Source organism: Curcuma longa, chromosome 19 (assembly GCF_044706935.1).
Source record: "Curcuma longa cultivar G26 ecotype Majalengka, Jawa Barat chromosome 19, ITB_CL_G26_1.1, whole genome shotgun sequence".
Lineage (NCBI taxonomy): Eukaryota > Viridiplantae > Streptophyta > Magnoliopsida > Zingiberales > Zingiberaceae > Curcuma > Curcuma longa.
Genome location: NC_133879.1, coordinates 5,332,914 through 5,347,670, shown reverse-complemented (window position 1 = coordinate 5,347,670; position 14,757 = coordinate 5,332,914). Strand labels below are relative to the sequence as shown.

The following is a 14,757-nucleotide window of genomic DNA, read 5'->3' as shown; positions in this document are numbered from 1 at the left end:
ATGAACCAAGTAAAAAAGAAAGCGTGTTTTTGTGCTTGTTTCTATTTCTTTATTTCGCTGCCATCTCTAGAAACAAAAGAGTGTTAAAAAAGAAAACAAGTTTAAGTCTGTTACCTTTGGATCTTGTCGGGCTCACCTTGGCTTTGACTGCTAACTCAGCACGATTTCAGCCCCCACGTGACACGTGGAGGCAGCAAGTTTTTGCCATATCAACTATCTTGAGAGCTATAATTTTATCCCCTTTCTAATTACTGTCACAACTTCATCCTTTAGCGAACTATTAACAACAATACCTACTTTATTTCTTATTTTATTCTTTTTTGTATCATAACTTAAAACTCAAATTCTCTATCATCTTTGTCTTCTCTCCTACTCATGTTATCTCTTGTACATATAAAATATTAATTCTTTTCATAATCATCATATTTACTACCTTCATTATTTTACTATTAAATGTTTCTAGATTTCATGTTCTAAATTTTAGATAATTATATTTTCTATAGTATTTATTCTTACCCAACCTATGGTATGAGAACTCTTACATATTTAATATTACACTCAAGTTTTTATAAAAATATAACAGTCCTTGTCAAAATATTATAGTTGGACTCTACAACATATTTTTTATGGGGAATATCTAGCATTAGCATAATAATTTAATTGATCCATTCATCGAATATTTATTACAAGTCCACGCTGACTGACAATCTAACATGCAATTCTTATCTTTTTCAATTAGATTTGAGACTAACTTAAATGGGTTTAAAATTCATGTATATGCAAAAAAAAATATTAAAAAAATTATTTAAAAAAAATTCCCTTTTTCAGATCTTATGGTAAATATAATTTCTTCCTAATGTACTTTTATACATTATATTGATAAAGAAGCATGTCCGTACATTCTTTTTAAAACCCCAAATTTGATACTCCTTGTAAGACAAACAAGCAACAAAAACTCATCCTTACAAGATTTTATTCCCTAAAATCAGTGACTTGGAACAAATGTCATAGAGTTGGACCTATGACAAACACAAAATCAATCTTGTTGGTCTAAAACTCACAGACATCAAGCCACTTTAATACTTACTCCGCTATAGACATCATCCTATACCACCTGTTGACTTGGCATCTCCCTTTCCTGAGAAGCACGACTAGTTGTTGACGCAGCCTGGCATCTGCTCCTCCACCTAAGAAACTCCACAATGATTGTATTTCCACTCATTGCAACACCAAATCCAGCAAAAGTAGCAAGAATGATGGATATAGCGGCTTGTAAATGAAGCTGCAGGTTAAGCATATCAACGGTTTATAATTCCACGATCGCATCCATACATATCGTAGGATGTAATTGTATAATTTTACTATACTGGATTCCGTTGAAGGATAATAGGGTTATCTTACTTACAACGGTGTAGAACAGATGAGCAAAGAAGACCACTAAGACAAACTGAATTGCAGCATAGAGCCAAACGAATTGCTTCATCACTATCATGACATTTAGAGAACACAATCTCCATCAGAAAAATGAATTTGATGAAATTCACAATCTTTATAAACCTTGCTTCAGCATATCTTTACCTATTGTTTGTGAGGTGAGGGTTGCAAATAGTCCCAATATGCATGAAAAGGGCACAGAAATAGCTAGAGCAGCAGTACCAAAAGTTGCTACCTGCAAATAATACAAATCATACACAAAACTGACCACTATTAAAAAGATTCATTGATTCATTTTTCATCCATAGTTTTTTACCAATAGTTGTTCGAGGAAGCAAAAATAAGCAAGCATGCTGACGACCACAAGGATAGGCATATCGTGCCAGTACCTGATAACAAGAAGCACTATTAGAAATAACAGCAATGAGGCGTTGGCATAGGCACATGAACATACCATCTTAATCTAAAAGGCACCACATTCACTAAATTAATATCAAATAATTACTAAGATGAATTCATATGTCTTGACCTGTAATGGAATGAATTTTGTTGTGAATTGTCTGAGAGTGCTGTGGCTGTGTGTGCGGCTTGTATGCGCAGCAGAGTCACAGGTAGATTCTTAACCTCCTGTTTGCAAACTTCACAGTTCCTGTTGCCTTTAATGCTAAACCACTTGACAGCACATTCTTGATGTGCAAGGGCAAGTTCACCTTTGCAGCTGCATTCTAGCTTAAGACTGTCATTTCCTTCAGATAACTCAGTCATACAGATTCGACATACAGCCTCTTCTTCATCTATATTCTCCCCTTCATCATCAGATGCTAAATAAAAGATAAAATGGCACAAAAATGTTAGCAAATAAAACACACTTCTCCAAGAGGAGGAACAATATTGGGCAGAAGACATTGCCATAAGGTTTGATGATGTACCATGGTCTTCGGGAGTGATGATGTCTGTGACAACACTTCTCAAGTCCACCACTCGAGGAGTTGAAGGAATTACTCGAAATACACCTCCTAACGAGTTCATTCTCTTGATCCTTTTGGACTTAACATGCTTCATATTCGCAGGGAATGAAATTGAACGAAATATATGATGAACCTCTTTCCTCTAACAAGGTGTAAACAAATTGGTAAGTGTAGATCATCAAAAGATATAATAGCTCAGAGTTTCACCAAAAATGATCCACTTAGATCTTCATTAATTTGTTGAAACAATAAGTGGACTGTAAGAAAAACATACCAAAAAGAACAATCAAACAAAGGAATTAAATCTATTCAAAAATTTCATCAGCAGACATGATATAAAGTAGAATACAAGGAACAGATTTTAGAAATATGTCTACCTATAGCAACACATGCTCAAATTAATATTGAATTCAATCAAACTGAACAAACACTTAAACTCACAACTACGAACAAAATAAACAAGTACTATGTCATGGATAACAGTTCAAGGATGATAAATTATATACTTCAAAGGAGCTGCTGTCAACTGTTAGATTGCCATGTGAAATAACTCCATGTTCATCGAGTGGCAAGGATGATGTTCTTCCAACGCTTGGGCTGAATAGTTTGGAAAAAGAATTAAATGAGCTCAAAAATGAAGGTTTTTCCCGTCTTCCTCCGAAATATACCTCCGGCGCTTGACCCTCACATCTCTCAATCTCTGAAGCTGGACTCCGGAATTTGAAGCTTAGTCCTGAAAGGAATCTCCTTAAGGAGGGTTTACCTCTAGATGAGGATGAACATGAAGACGCATGCATTTTAGCAGACGCAGGACTTCTTAATGGGTCAAGGTTTGTTCTATTGGGGGCAGAGCCATGGGTTGAAAGGGTATTCAATTTTGGATAATTCATGGCGGAGATCAAAATATCTCTGGAGGGTACATCAATAGAAAGTTTGGGACGTCTTTCACTTCGAACAGGTGAAATTTCTTGAGCAGCACCTCCACCCTGCAAAGTAGAAACAAATTAATACCTCAGAAAATACTACTTCATGAAAATATATGCGATGCAGTCAAATAGCATCAGTTTGAAGAGATTCATGTTAAAGTTACCTTTTGATTGAGAGTATCTGACATTTTACTTGTCCTTGATTTTTTTCAAACTGATAGGAACACGACTCGGGTGTTAAATTCTGCATGCGATGGATTCAACAATTTGTTCGATAGACTGTAGCATCACATTGATGTCAAAACAGCATCCGAAGAAGGACCTGAGCTGAATAGCAAGATGTCCTGAAACGTAATAAGGAAACAGTTTATGCAAGAACTTTTATGCTCAGGTTTTCATGCTGAGAGAAAAAACAGATTTGCGTATCTGAAAGTAAAGACAAGATATATAACTCATGTATAAGAAAAATAAAAAGAAACAGCAAAAGGAGGAAGCAAATATGCTACATGCTCCGTGAAGAAGAAGAAGAAACTTTTCCGACTTCACGTTTCCTTTTGGCAGAAACCAGAGTGAGGAAAAGATCAGGACTCAGTGGGCTGCTGAATTGTGAATTGAATGTGATCAGCAAAAAAACAGTCAACGAAGCGACGGACTGACCAAGAAAGCAATCTTAAAATTGGCTAAGGAATTTATGGCAAAGTAGGTGAGGAGATGGTGTTGAATGCCTCCCTGCTCTTCTCTGCTCGGCTGCAGCACCTCTCTGTCACTCTGCTCTCATCCGAGACGAAACTGCTATATAAACAACTTTGGCCTTCACTTTGGTCATGTTGCCCCGTCCAACTCTGCAGTAGAAACGCCTTATTCCTTAAAATGAGAATAATAAAAAATAGATTTGAGACGATTCAATCACATTGTAGCAATGAGTCGAGAAGCTGGAAAATGACAATTTTGATATTGTTAGTGCATCTTATTTTTGTCGGAATAATAACCGGAGATGATTCCGATAATATAAAAGAGTTATTAAAAATATTCAGAGCGGATCTAGATTGTCATCACCTCCTATAATATAAGATGGCATTAAAAATGTGTCACTTGTATCTGGAGAAAAATTAAAAAAGCTGACAAAAAAGAAAATAAAGACTCATAAAAAATAACATGTCGTGAAATATATATTCGTTTTGTTGGATATATACAAACAACAATATCCATTATGTAAATTACTATAACTAAGAAAAATACATTATAGTGAACAAAATCATGTTTATATTTACAGTAGGGATGTAATCACGGATAACATGCATAATTAAAAATTAAAAAAAATTATAGTCAAGAGTTTGATTGTAAAATTTTTTTAAAGAACACTCATGATTAAGCAATGAGGTAGAAAGTCGATTTATGAAATATATTACAGTACAAACAGTTTCATCCTAAAATTTATACAAAACTAATGTATGATCGAGAAGAACTAAGACGATTTCAATAATATGTCTATGTATTCTCTCAATGGAGCCATTTTTCTCTAGAGTATGAGGACAAAAGACTTGATGAACAATTCCATAAGAGACAAGATGACGATTCAGATGTTGATATTTGCCTCTCTAATCATAATGAAGAGAGAGTAGTTTACAATTAAAATATTATTTAACTTATTTTTGAAAATAATAGAATATGTCTAATAAATTAGATTTTCTCCTCATAAGATAGAGCAAAGTACATTTACTAAAATGATCAATGATGATAACATAATATAAGAAACCTAAGTTAGACAAAATAGGTATAGGACCCCAAACATCCGAATTAATTAATTCAAGTGGAAGATTAAAAACATGATCAAATAAAGAGAAAGGTAGTTGGTATGGCGGGAATCTGTTACCTCCACGTGTCATGTGGGATAAAATTATAAAGCCAATTAATCCTTAAGATTAGAAAAATATTCCAGAAAGCATGAATAATTAGAACGTGTATATCGGAACAAAATCTTATATCTCGGAATATTTCCTAAACGGACACTAATATTTTAGAGATCAACTCTATAAAAAGTTGTCCATACCTATGGGCATAGGTATGCACACATCAAATCATAATTTTTCCAAGTCCTTAATTTCCTTCCTCACATAAAATCCTAACTTGAGCGTTGGAATAGTTTGTCGAGACTCATCCCCAACATCATTTTAACTCTCTTTTTGAGTATTTTTCAAATTCTTTGTCCTCTCCAGTGGCCATCTTCAAAAAGCATGCACATCAACAGTTCGTGGACCAGTAGCTTAATCATCCATAGTGTATTGGCCGAAATAAATTGATGTCGTCTGTGAGAAATCTGAGCCAAGACACTTCAATGGTTAACACTAAAAAAATTAATGACAATCACGACTCCATCAGAGAAAAAAGATATGGCGAGAAAATCTTCTTTAATAGCACGTGATCTATCTCCTCTTTGTATTAAAATCCTAAGTTTCTTTTCTCCCTCACTGATGAAACCTTATATCTTCGATCTCCTCTTCTCTCTTTCCCCTCCATCTCTCCTCTCTAGTTGTCGTCCAAATCCCTATTTCCCTCCAATCGATCTTTGATTCCTCGTCTCCCCTCTCCGGTCTCCCTCGGTCGCCATCTCTGATGGGAAGAAAGGCTCGAAATAAACTGATGTGCAACCACAAGTATGCTACCGTCGTCAAGTAATAAAAAGTATCGAATCTACAGGGACTGTTGTTAGCTATAGTGATATCACAAAGCTAGTTATCTAGACTCTAAATGAAGCGAAATGGTTGAGGATTGTATATATGGTAGGGAGAGATTGATTAGCTCGAGGATTTATGGAATGAGATGGATAAGTCTAGGATTTCGAATTCACATCTATGTAAGGTAACGTCCCTAATCCATGTTCACTCTCTTACTCTCAATGTTTACCACCTTGTGGTGATTCTAACCAAGATACCAACTCGACTTCGTCAGATTTCGTCGAAATTAAATCATGATACTCTAACGTTATAACAACTAGTTCAGGATGATACCTAGATAGCTTGGTTCTATAGCTCTCCCGTTGTCACCAGGCACTCCAGCAATATTACTGGTATCCTACCATCTGTCATTGAGTACCCAATTAAGGACCCCTTCCTAGTCATCAATAGCCGTTAGCTATCCCCTAAGGGAGTTTACCACCATATAAAGGTCACTTCGAAAAGTCCGATTAAAGGTTCATCTTCTGTCACAAGGCATCCCAGTCATACGATCCTAAGATCTCCCTATACAGTAATCTACGCTTCATAATCATGTACATGCACCTACACAAACATAACATCAAACACGTTCAAGGCACACAATACATGAAATAAGTGTAAACACTTTATAGAATAGGAAAAATAACATGAACTAGTTCTTACATCACCATCATTACATTAATGTTCATCCTACATCCTAAACTCAAAAGTCTACTCCATTACAAGAAGATTACAACAAGTAATGCAAATAAATAGTCATCCACAAGAGAGGGGAAGACTTATCTTGAAGCTTGGACATCCTTGGAAGATCTTCTCGTTCCGAGGTAGGATGGATCGGTGAAGATGAAGCGTTTAGGGCCTCCCCAAGAGTGGGGAGGCGCCGCCCCCAAGCCAAGACCTTAGGGTTTCCCTAGATCCCAAAAGATGCCCAAAAAGTGTTGCAAAAAGAAGTATTTATAGGCTCCAAGCGCGACATGACCGTGTCTCATAGGCATGGTCGTGCCTTGTAGGCACGGCCAGAGAAAGTTACTGTTTTAGAAAGGAGACACGACTGTGCTTGGTAGGCACGTTTCCAAGCTAGTCTCAATCTGGAAATGGGCACGGCCATGCCTCCTAGGCACGACCCCAAGCTGGTCTCAAATGGGGCACGGTCGTGCCTCCTAGACACGACCCCAAACTGAGTCTCAATCTATAAGGTGGGCATAGCCGTACCTTTTAGCATGGCCTAGAGATGGAATCAGTGGGCACACTCTGAAGCAAAGTTGTAGATCTTGAAGTTATCTTCATTTTGGTAGGTGGCATGCCCCATGGGTCAATTGGAGATAAAAGTTATGTCCGTTTTACTTTCAGTTTGCAAAGTAGTCCAGATAGGACACACAGTCGTGCCTCTTGGCACGACCTGGCCATGTTTGGACCCTGAAAATGTGAGGCACTATCGTGCCTAGATTGGCACGGCCGTGTTGGACCTGGCATGGGCGTGCCTCATCCTAGGGCACTCTCTGGAAGCTTGAAAACTGGTCCAGATGATGGAATACGGCCGTGGCACCTTTGGCATGGTCGTGTGAGCCTTTAAAGCACTTCAAATGACCTCCAAACTCATCAAAATGTGCTTCAACTTGAAATGTATCACGGAAATTTGAATTGTTACAGGGGAGATGCTGTCTGAATTTTTTAGACAGCCGTCTCTTGGGACATGACAGAGCGATCGATATTCACCCCCTCCCCCTTTAGTAGATAAGCGTCTTCCATACATAAGCCTTAGACTGCCAACCTAAGAGAGTTGGAAACTAAGTAAATCCCCAATGTCCTTTTTGTATTATTTGCTTTATATTTTGGTTGTGCACTAATTTTCATACTAAAAAACCTTCAAGGAACGCCTCTGAATGCTCTTTATTGCTCCGATCGAGTTGGATCGAAGAAAAACCATCTGAAATTCATGGCGGAGAAGAAACTCTGATGAAACCCTCACCGAGCTTTTCCAACTGCGATTTAATCCCAAACTCAGCTTGTAGTTGATCTCTGGAAGCTGGAAAATGATCTGGAAGAAGAAGATCTCGAAAATCGCCGAAGAAAACGAAGAAAAACTAAGCTAAAACCAAGCGGGACGAAGGTGCTACAGTAACTACGCTACAGTGTTCGCGTCAAAACACTGTTCATTCCTCCTTAAAACGTGAATTTGAAAATACTGTTCACAGCCGGGTCCAATTGAGTTGGTTCAGCCTGTGTTAGCTCTGGTTCAGCCTGATTGCATCAAATTAAGCTCCAATTAGCCCGATTTAAAATCCAATCGAACCCAAATCTTGATCATGACGTTTTAGGACCATCAATTTGATAAATTTTGGCTTGACTCGGTCCAATTAGCTCGATCACGGTTCAATTCGAGTCCTACAAAAGATTAAAATCAATTAATACCAAGTTAACCATAAAAATTATAGAAATTATATCAATCATCCAAAAATACACCATGCCACAAATGCAATTCAATTATATCGATTAAGCATTTAATTGTCCACAATAAAATCCAAATTGAACCAACAAAATATCATAAAAACCTAGCTTATCAACACGATCCCAAACTAGTCTCAATCTAGAAGGTAGGCACGATCATGCCTTTTAGCATGACCTAGAAATAGAATCAGTGGGCACACTCTGAAGCAAAGTTGTAGATCTTGACGTTATCATCATTTTGGTAGGTGGCAGGCCCTGTGGCTCAATCGGAGATAAAAGTTATGCCCGTTTTACTTTCAGTCTGCAAAGCAGTCCAAATATGACACACGGCTATGCCTCTTGGCACGGCCTGGCTGTGTCTGGACCCTGAAAATGTGAGGCACGATCGTGCCTAGATTGGCATGGCCTTGTTGGACCTGGCATGGGCGTGCCTCATCCCGGGGCATTCTCTGGAAGCTTGAAAACTGGTCCAGATGATGACATACGGCTGTGGCACCTTTGGCATGGTTGTGTGAGCCTCTGAAGCACTTTAAATGACCTCCAAACTCATCAAAATATGCTTCAACTTGAAATATATCAGGGAAACTTAAATTGTTACAAGGGAGATGTTGTCCAAATTTTTCAGATAGTCGTCTCTCGGGACGTGATAAAGCGATCGATATTCACCCCCCCCCCCCCCCCTTTAGTAGATAGTCGTCTTCCATACATAAGCCTTGGACTACCAACCTAAAAGAATTGGGAACTAAGTAAATCCCACGTGTCCTTTTTGTATTGTTTGTTTTATATTTCGGCTGTGCACTAACTTTGATAGAAAGAATGAACATGACGAAAGCAATGAAAAGTGATCGATATTCACCCCCCTCTATCAATCCCATCAGATCCTAGATTGTCTTGTAGGAAGCTGAATCTGGATGAAGACTCAAAAAATCGGAGCTTGTCCGGAGATCAGACCATGTCTGGGCAACTCAGATTGATTCTAGCGATCGGATATTGGTCTGAGTGATTGGACCTTATCTAGTCAACTGAAAAACACATATTCTATCATGTTCATGTGAGTCAATATTCAGATGAAGTTTGACCAAGTTTCAAGCAACCGGAGGTGTTTCAGGCAATCAAAAGTTGTAAAAGTTAGCCTAATCCATAGTCGAATAAGATTAATTTTGCAGTCGAGTTAGTAGAGGTCTAGGCGTTTGGAAGATCTTCTAGGTGATCAGACAAGTGTCTATCGAACTCTATAAAGGGGAGTCGAGGCACCTGCATTAATCATCAATAACAACCAGTTATCTCTCAGTCAATGCTTAAAAGTACTCAAAGATTCTTCTCATGCGAAGTACTAGGAAAAGAGTCGCGACATTTTAGACTTTCAGATCGGATCCACACATTTGTGCTTGATTACTGTTGTAAGACATTTCTCTGCCGCCAAAAGGTGTTCGGAAAGGAAAAAAGAAAATAGTTGATGACGTTCGTGCATAACCTTGGATATAGTAGTCTTGGAGGGTTGTGAACTAAGTAAAAACCTGGATTGTTCTTGTCTTATTTTATTTAGTTAGTAAACTATAATCTTAAATGACTCACCTCATAAAGACTCCGGTAAGGATGAAAAGCACATCATGTTTCTCACCATGTCTTTTAGAGTCTAGTTTCATCACTCAGCTAAACCATTTTAATAAGGATTACCAAGCATGTTATACTAAGGAATGATCCCACTTTCAGCAAGGTATTGTGCAAAAGGCCCAGGACATTATTTTCTAGATTCGTCATATTTGCCATATTCACTACCATGGTTAGATTTCACGATCTTAATTTTCTTGCACAGTTGATTTTCAACTTTAGCTTTGAAGAGTTTGAACATTTCTAGGGATTCTGACTTCTCATGAATGAGATACAAATAACCATATCATGAATAACCATCTTTGGAACTAATAAAGTATGTTTGACCATTCCAAGAAGTCTTAGGGAATGATCTATATATATTTGTGTGTATTAGTTCCAAGACATCATTACATTGATTTGCACTTTTTTCTTTTGTTAGTTGTTTTCCCTTTATACATTTTATGTAAATGTCAAAGTTTGACATATCATGGAAGCCAAGAATCCTTATGAAAATAACCTTTCTAGATTGTTTGAATATATGTTCTAAATGTCTATGTCACAACATAGAGGAATTATCATTTATCAAATTTCACTTTGCACCACTTATATACATTATTTCATTGTTAGTAGGAGCTATGGTGTTTAATTTGTATAACTTATCAATTAAGGAATCAATACCAATCAAGATTAAATTTTAGAATATACTAAACTTTTCATTTCCAAATGAACAAGAAAATTCACATTTGTCCAAATAAGAAATAGAAATTAAATTTCATCAAAAAGACAATGCTATAAAAGTATTTTTCAAATCTAGAAATACAATGGTCCCTAAATAAAGCCTAAAAATATTAATCTCTTGTACTTTAGCCTTCTTATCATTTCCTATATATATCTTTCACCATCAATTGATAGTCGACTCTTGAGATAACCCTACATAATGACACTTATGTAAGTGGTAGCACCAGTATCTATTGAGAAGTATACTTTTCTTAACACACCAGTTGACTTGCTTGGGGTAGTCCTTCTTCATATTATTTTTATTCTTACAAAAGTAACAAGTTGATTCTTGATCTTGTTTCTTTTGCACTGTATGGCTTGAAGCCCCAAAGTCTATAGTTTGCTTACCTGTATCTTTAGTATTGGTTCTCTTTATTTTCTTGCTCAAACCCTAAGAGGTGGATGTCAGATGAACACTCTCAAATGTCTCATGCCTTAATCTCTTCTCTTCTTGCACACATTGAGCAATAAGCTCATTTAAAATCAACTTTTTCTTTTGAGTATTATAACTAATGTTAAAAAGAGTGAATTATGCAAGGAAAGACAAGGATGCTCTCAAACATCTCTAGATTTAGTGTCTTCAATCTTGTTACTAGATTGGACATCTACATAATGTACTCTCATATGTTATCCTTTCCTCTATACCACATTAAGACAAGCTTCGTTAAAGTCGTAGTTGTCTCGACCTTTAAATTTGAGGTGAACTAGTCTGCTATATGTTGAAAGAAAGACTTGACATCCTCCTCCTCAGGAATTGAGCCATTGATGGAGTCCGAAATGGATAGCTTCATGATCATTAGACTCATGTGATTAGATCGATATCATTTCTCAAATGCAACCCTCTGATCAATAGTGCTTCTGCTGATCAATAGTCAAAGGTGCATACATAGTCTAAGTTCATACAGCCCAACAGAACTATTATGTGTTCTTTCTATTTTATAAAATTAGTGTTAGTAACCGCTAATATATTGTTGATGTTGACAGATATTGAGTGTGCTATAAAAGAAAAGATGGAAGAACAAAGCTCACATTATAATCTAAACATGCATAGATTTAAGCAAATAAATGCAAGAAAATATATTATAAATATGCATGTATGTGGGCTCATAACGAGATAGCAAGCACAATATTGTATTTAATCTTTGGAATGAAATATAATTTATCAACGGTACTCTCTAGACATAGCTCAAAATCTTTAATCGGCCACATAACATGTCTTTGTTTGAATTGACATATTACGCACATGATTCACAAAAAATTATCACTTTACATGAGTTATCTGAACATATATCTAGTCTAAAATAATTTTTCTTTGGGTCAATTATTTTAGCATAGATATAAATCTACTTACACAAAATATACTAAATCTATCTAATAATTCTCACTTTGGTTATTATAGTAGTTCAACTTAATAACATGTGTGTAAATAGATACATCAAGAAACCTAGGAAATCAAACCACACAATAATTGTCAAGTGATCTTCATCAACAGTTGAGTGATACATGAATCGGTCTACTACACCTTAACATTAATCGACTACTTAACTGTATTAGTCAAGTCCAGCTAATCGACTACTAAATTTACTATGCTTGAGTTGATTGAAATAGTAGACTTGACCAGTCGACTGGTAAACTCTCTATTCTTGACCTTTGAACAACAGTTGAGTACTTCAATCAATTGCAAAACCTACTATGTCTGATCTCGTCCTTAATAGTCAACTGTCACAACTGTTAAACTTTCTGTCCGTGGTTCGTGCACAATAGTCGAGTGCTATAAGTGACTGATGAACTTACTGTGTATAATTCGTGTATATCAATCAGGTCCATCAGTCGACTATTTTTAATGTTGTTCAATTTTTGTAGATTAAATGCAATGGTTTTGTGTAAAAATAGAGACGGTTACCCAATTTCGTTGTCCTTCTTCGTGAAAAATGCTAAATATAGGTTTCTAAACACAGAAACTTGACGAACATGCAATCTTTAATGTGTTAGATTCAAATCCGATGCAAATTACGTGCATGTTAACATAAATCATCCAAATTTCTACCCCTTACGCTATTAACATCAATGATAATAATCCTACACTCTAATACCAATCGACAGAGTTTCTAAACATAAATTGTACACCGTACACGAATTTGAACGACCCATAAAATTCTAAACATGATCGCATCATCGAAAATTTATAGCAAATTCACAAAATGAAAATCAACGATGAAAACTGTAAATCGAACTTGAATCGAGATTCACCATCATCTTCTTCTAGTCACTAGAAAATCTGAAGATTAAAAGATAAACATCTTATTGGTTAGATTAATCTTCCATAGGGGTCAGGACGATGATAATTATACTGATGGACAGAAAAAAAATTTATTACTTTTATCCTACAATGATCATAATCTTATTTATATTTTTAGATCCGTTTTCGTTATCAATATCAATAATGATGGACGCAGATTAATAGATTTCTACGTATAAAATTCATATCTGTTAATTCAACCCCCAATTAAAATATTCATTAGATAATTTTATTGAATTTAATCGTAATTACAATATGTGTATTATAAATTTAACATGCAAGGCTATCGAATGGAAAATAAATCCCAACACTGTAAATGCTCGCATAACAAAAATAAAAAAAAATCAATCTTATTCAATTTGCTAAATTAAAAAAAGGATAACTTTTGACAAAGATAATGATTGGCGTCGTGAAGATTCATATTGATCTGATGCTCTCGAGGATCTCCCATTTGTCATGCCACTACTTTTTGGGCACGAATAAGTGGGTCGGTACGTGGCTTCCTACTCGGAATTCATTCAGCCATCAATTCCAGAACAGGGACACATGCATATCAACGACGCTTTCGTTAATCAAGACCAGGTTGACAATACCTGCTCCCCCATCAATTATGACCATAACAAAAACGAACTGCAGCCACGTAATTATATACGTGCACACAGTGGCTGGCTTCTAAGTAGTCATCATGGCTTACATATAGAACGGATAAATTCGTTTTCATGGTTACTTTAATGGTGAGGTATGATTCATGGCAATAAACCCCTCATTCGTGCTACGTGGATTGGGTTTTAGCCATATTCGATGTAGATAGTGGATGATGGCGTGTGACCCTCTTGACAAAAGGACTCCCTCCCAATTGATAGTGGCGGGTAAAGCCAAAGATAAATATGGGAATAGTTTGTTCCCCACTAATCAAACAATCAACATCACAAGCCCACTCCGCATTTCCGGAAGCTTCAGTCAGTGATCTCCAGGTCATCGACCAATTATCTTCAACGTGGGAGCGTCAAAATCGGCTTAGACAGTCAGTGGCCCAGCGCAGCCCAAGTCCGTCCGGACGTGGAGGCTTTTGCTATGAAATATCATCCTGACCAATGTCCGAGATTGGCGCAGCCCGCACCTAGCAGCTAGGCTGTGCTCAGCGCAGCATATGCTCGTGCCAGGATCGGCTTCGACTTGACAGACATACCCTTTTTCCGGGCCAAGTCTAGTGCGTATGCTGATGATGGTTCTAGCGTGTAAATTGCTTTTATATTATATTAAAAATAGGGCCAAATAGACATTTAGTTTAACAATGAAAGAAATATTAAGAGATATTTCTATCTAATCCCATTTAATTTTTTGTGTTCTTTATTTTTGAATTTTAATTGCTCTAATTTATTTTAAATTCATTGCAATATATTTTCATTTAATATATTATTAAATATGTAGTTTTTTTTTATATTTCATTTTCCACCTAACGTTGGCTTTATATAGTCGAATATTATTTTATTTTCACTGTAAATTCTCACATGATGCCAAGATAAATTTTAATCACTTAGACCATCTCCAACCACAAAACCCATTTTGGTGCATTTTCAACACCAATTTGGTGTCAT

General features: G+C 36.4%; 1 protein-coding gene across 1 annotated transcript; it reads right to left on the bottom strand.

Moving 5' to 3' along the window:
* Window positions 1–947: 947 nt before the first annotated feature.
* On the bottom strand, window positions 948–4,121 carry LOC141812578 (uncharacterized). The gene is made up of 9 exons (XM_074700587.1): window positions 3,835–4,121; window positions 3,493–3,672; window positions 2,909–3,388; window positions 2,364–2,544; window positions 1,964–2,255; window positions 1,751–1,823; window positions 1,579–1,669; window positions 1,406–1,485; window positions 948–1,282 (listed from the first exon to the last, which is right to left on the bottom strand). The coding sequence occupies exons 2-9, from the start codon at window positions 3,514–3,516 to the stop codon at window positions 1,106–1,108; spliced, it is 1,398 nt and encodes a 465-aa protein (XP_074556688.1). The 5' UTR covers window positions 3,517–3,672; window positions 3,835–4,121; the 3' UTR covers window positions 948–1,105.
* Window positions 4,122–14,757: the final 10,636 nt, after the last annotated feature.